Source organism: Diaphorina citri, unplaced genomic scaffold, assembly GCF_000475195.1.
Source record: "Diaphorina citri unplaced genomic scaffold, Diaci psyllid genome assembly version 1.1 scaffold5737, whole genome shotgun sequence".
Lineage (NCBI taxonomy): Eukaryota > Metazoa > Arthropoda > Insecta > Hemiptera > Psyllidae > Diaphorina > Diaphorina citri.
In genome coordinates, this window is record NW_007383113.1 from 2,645 (window position 1) to 6,103 (window position 3,459).

At 35.9% G+C, this 3,459-nt stretch overlaps 1 protein-coding gene across 1 annotated transcript; it reads right to left on the reverse strand.

The window, feature by feature from the left end:
* Positions 1-285: 285 nt before the first annotated feature.
* Positions 286-2,549, reverse strand: LOC103521697 (transmembrane protein 230). The gene is made up of 3 exons (XM_008486805.3): positions 2,217-2,549; positions 1,854-1,979; positions 286-1,634 (listed from the first exon to the last, which is right to left on the reverse strand). Exons 1-3 carry the CDS (start codon positions 2,343-2,345, stop codon positions 1,497-1,499), a joined length of 393 nt encoding a protein of 130 aa, XP_008485027.1. The 5' UTR covers positions 2,346-2,549; the 3' UTR covers positions 286-1,496.
* Positions 2,550-3,459: the final 910 nt, after the last annotated feature.

The following is a 3,459-nucleotide window of genomic DNA, read 5'->3' on the forward strand; positions in this document are numbered from 1 at the left end:
AAAAGACAAAATTTATTTTGTTTTTTTTTTATCTTTTTTTTTTTTTTTTTGTTAATAGAAGAGACAAAATTCAATTTGATGTTTTTATAGCATATATTTATATGTATATGTTATACCTAGGTATTCGTTTAATTTGTGTATTGTCATTAACTATTTTTCGTTATCTTCTTCCTGGGAGCAAAATTGAAATACTTGTACAAGATATAAGTAGGTACCTTAAGAAAATTGGCCACGAAAGTAGGTAAACGAAGCTTTCAAATATTTGTAAAAGAAAAACGAAATTTATAGTGTGAAAATTATTTCATAAGTACATTTATATTATTTACATAATACCTACAAAGACTACACAGAATGTTCTTGTAGTTACTAAGTACACATTATTGAATATTCAAAGAAGAAAATAAATATTTGGAGAAAGAAAATTGAGAGAAAAAGGAGTTCACTTCAATCACATGTAGGGGGATACCTACTCCATGGGCAGACTATGATAATAAAATTGTTTCTTTTTTTTACACTAGTGGTTGACCCGTCCTTTGTACGGGATCAGCGTGGCATAAGAGTCATAACTTTGAGGTGCTGCCATTTTGAATCGGGATAGAATATGACAAATTCACATAGCCTATGTCAACCTCAGTACTCTTCTCAACAACCACAAAAAATTTCATCAAAATCGGTCGAGCCGTTTTTTCGTGAGAAGAGGACAATAGAAAGATCTCTGCCTACTGCATTTTTCATTCTATGTTGGTTGGATATGTTGGGTAGTCTGTCCTGGTTCCCCTTTAATAGGTATTTAGGTTACCATGAATATTATGTTCCTTAAGAAATTTATACAATTTTTTTTTTTTCATATCATCCTTTGCAAGGGATAAATAATTAATTATTTACTACTTGTTGTTGTCTTTGCAATTTATTGACGTTTGTAGATGTTTTTTTTTTTTTTTTTTTTTTTTTTTTTTTTTTACTTTGTCAATTATTGATGTTGTTTTTTTTTACTTTTTATTACTCTTTCGATATAAAAATATAATACAGGGGGAAAAAATTAAAGCTTTATAGTTTTTTATTATTAACTCTGGGGTTTACCAGTTGTGGGACAAAAAGTTACATCCAAGCAAAAGGATGAAAGGATGGAATAAAGTAATAATGGAGTTGTAGGGAGAAGAAAAAAAAAAAATCTCCTCTTTTTAGGTTTTGTTGTTTTAGTAGCAGGAGTGCCCTTGTCAATACTGTTTAATCTTCTGCTGTGGGCAGCCCCAGGAATTCTATCACTTGTGCTTAAACTTTGCTCACTTACCAAGTTTGTACAGTAGGTATAAACTCTTTATAACTAGCTGATCCAAAGCATCTGATGTATCACTGTTCCTGTCCTGACTAAAATGCATAATTACCATGATGTTTATTAATTGGCACTGCTCCAACCTGATAGTTGTGTGTCTTCTGAAGTCCAGACACAACATGTTTGATTATAAATGTTGATATTTCAACAATATCCAATGTTTTTAATCAAAATCAGGAATACTAGAGAAAGAATATCCTGGTATATTCTTATATGCAGCAAATGCTACAAACAGGTGATAGGCCCCTGGTAAGAACATGATTACTCCCAAGATGAGGAATGGCCAGAATCTGTCCTCATACTGAAAAGAAGAAGAATATGATTTTTTGATATTGAATGAAACTACATGTACAAAAATATTTTTGAACCTGAGGCATTCTTTAGCAACATTTTTTTTTTCTATGGAAAATTTTATGGACTTTTTGTCTCCTTTTTTAATCAATTAAATTAATGTAAATTATCCCCACCCCCTCAGCTTCTCAACTACTCTGCTACTGGGGCAGTTCCCCTTTCTGGTTACCTCTTTTCCAATGTGTCCTGTGAAGATTAGTACACCAGCAGTTAATTGAACCATGCCCCCTATTGCCAGGAAGACTGCCAATGCTATAGCTTTCCATGGCACTTTCTCATGTTTGGAGTCCTGTATCTGAAAAATGATCACAAGTTCATATTTATTGGAATTTCAATTCCAATTATTTTGTTGGTTATTTGTCAAAAGTACCAAGGGGTACTTAGTTGAACTTACAGAGAATGTAAACAACCACTACTTAGGTAGTACTTTTTCAACTTCCGGTGGATCATTAAACTGTAGAAAACGGAGCAAGTGTTGATAAAATTGTAAGGAAGTAGTGCCTACCTTTAACAGGTACCAAACTATACATACCTGAAAACAATGGGAAATCAAATCCTCACTATCAGAGGATCTAGTGTGTTGAAATTTGGATTGGGTAAGGTACTTCAAACTTTGGAAGGTATTCACGCAACTACCGTAGGTTTTCTTGGCTCTCTTCATTTATGTAATGTAAAATACAACTGCTCACTAGACTGACCATTTACAATGATACAATCTGTACCCGCAGAGAAAAGCTCCCAAGTACCAAGCGGACAATACAAAAAAGCCAAATCAGCCAAAAGGTCCGTTTGAAATTTAAGTGATAAGACGATAAGAGTGATTTGATAAGGCTGATTAAAAATGAAAAGTCAAGAATCAAAGTTGGTAAACAAGATTTTTTTTTTTTTGTAAACAGATTTTTCATTTTCTACGTCATAATGACGTCATACCACAGCCCTCCTCCCTTTTCCGTGTAGGCTGTGGTAAATCCAAGAGGTAACAAGGAGTGGTGTTCAAAGTGCAGCTAAAAAAGCCAACAAAACTTTTTCGGGGCCCTTCGAGTAGGGACAACCCTGGGTCATAAATTCATAATGTTTTTAGTATACAACCGTTCCCACTTGTGAGTTCTATCCGATTTTTTCTTTTTAACTTTCTAGGTATTATTATTTTTTTTCGAATGTCCTGTAGACCATGTAAACCAAGTGAGAGCAGAGCCGTATCCCGGATTTTGTCGAGGGGGGGGGGGGGGGGAAAAGGGAGTTAGAGCCGTAGCCCGGATTTTGTCGAGGGGGGGGGGGTCCAAACAGTCATGTACGGTTGTACGGGGGGGGGATGCTCTCGAAATTTTCCGAATCTGGCCTACCTACACTGCCTACAGTAAAGGAAAAGAGAGTAAAAATGGGGTTCGCGGGGGCCCTGAGTGAGAGTGTTCCCACTACACACGACACGATTTTTTCCGAGCTAGCTAGTTAGTTCTAGAAGGCTTTAATAAAAACCCGTCCCCACTTTTCTCGCTCGGAAAAAAATCGTGTCGTGTGTAGGGTTGGTGGGAGCACTCTCTGTTTAGTTTTACATATATATCCCAAGAGCAAATTGTACAAGAATAGAAAATAAGCGGACTGTATCACCACAGGCGCTGTAAAACACGACTACCACCTCAGCTGCCCGCAAATCAGAAGCTAGTATGAGAAGACCATCACGTCGGGGTAATATTTTTAATGCGCGTAGAATATAAACCACTGTATGTAATAACTTGGACCAAGAGGAGAGTTTCTGAGCCAGAGTTAAGAGCACG

Excerpts from the sequence above, each read along its gene's own strand:
- LOC103521697 (XM_008486805.3), bottom strand. The coding sequence starts at position 2,345 with ATGAAGAGAGCCAAGAAAACCTACGGTAGTTGCGTGAATACCTTCCAA. Across the intron at positions 1,980-2,216 it reads TGATTTCCCATTGTTTTCAG|ATACAGGACTCCAAACATGA; the intron begins GTATGTATAGTT and ends ATCATTTTTCAG. Across the intron at positions 1,635-1,853 it reads CAGGACACATTGGAAAAGAG|TATGAGGACAGATTCTGGCC; the intron begins GTAACCAGAAAG and ends TCTTCTTTTCAG.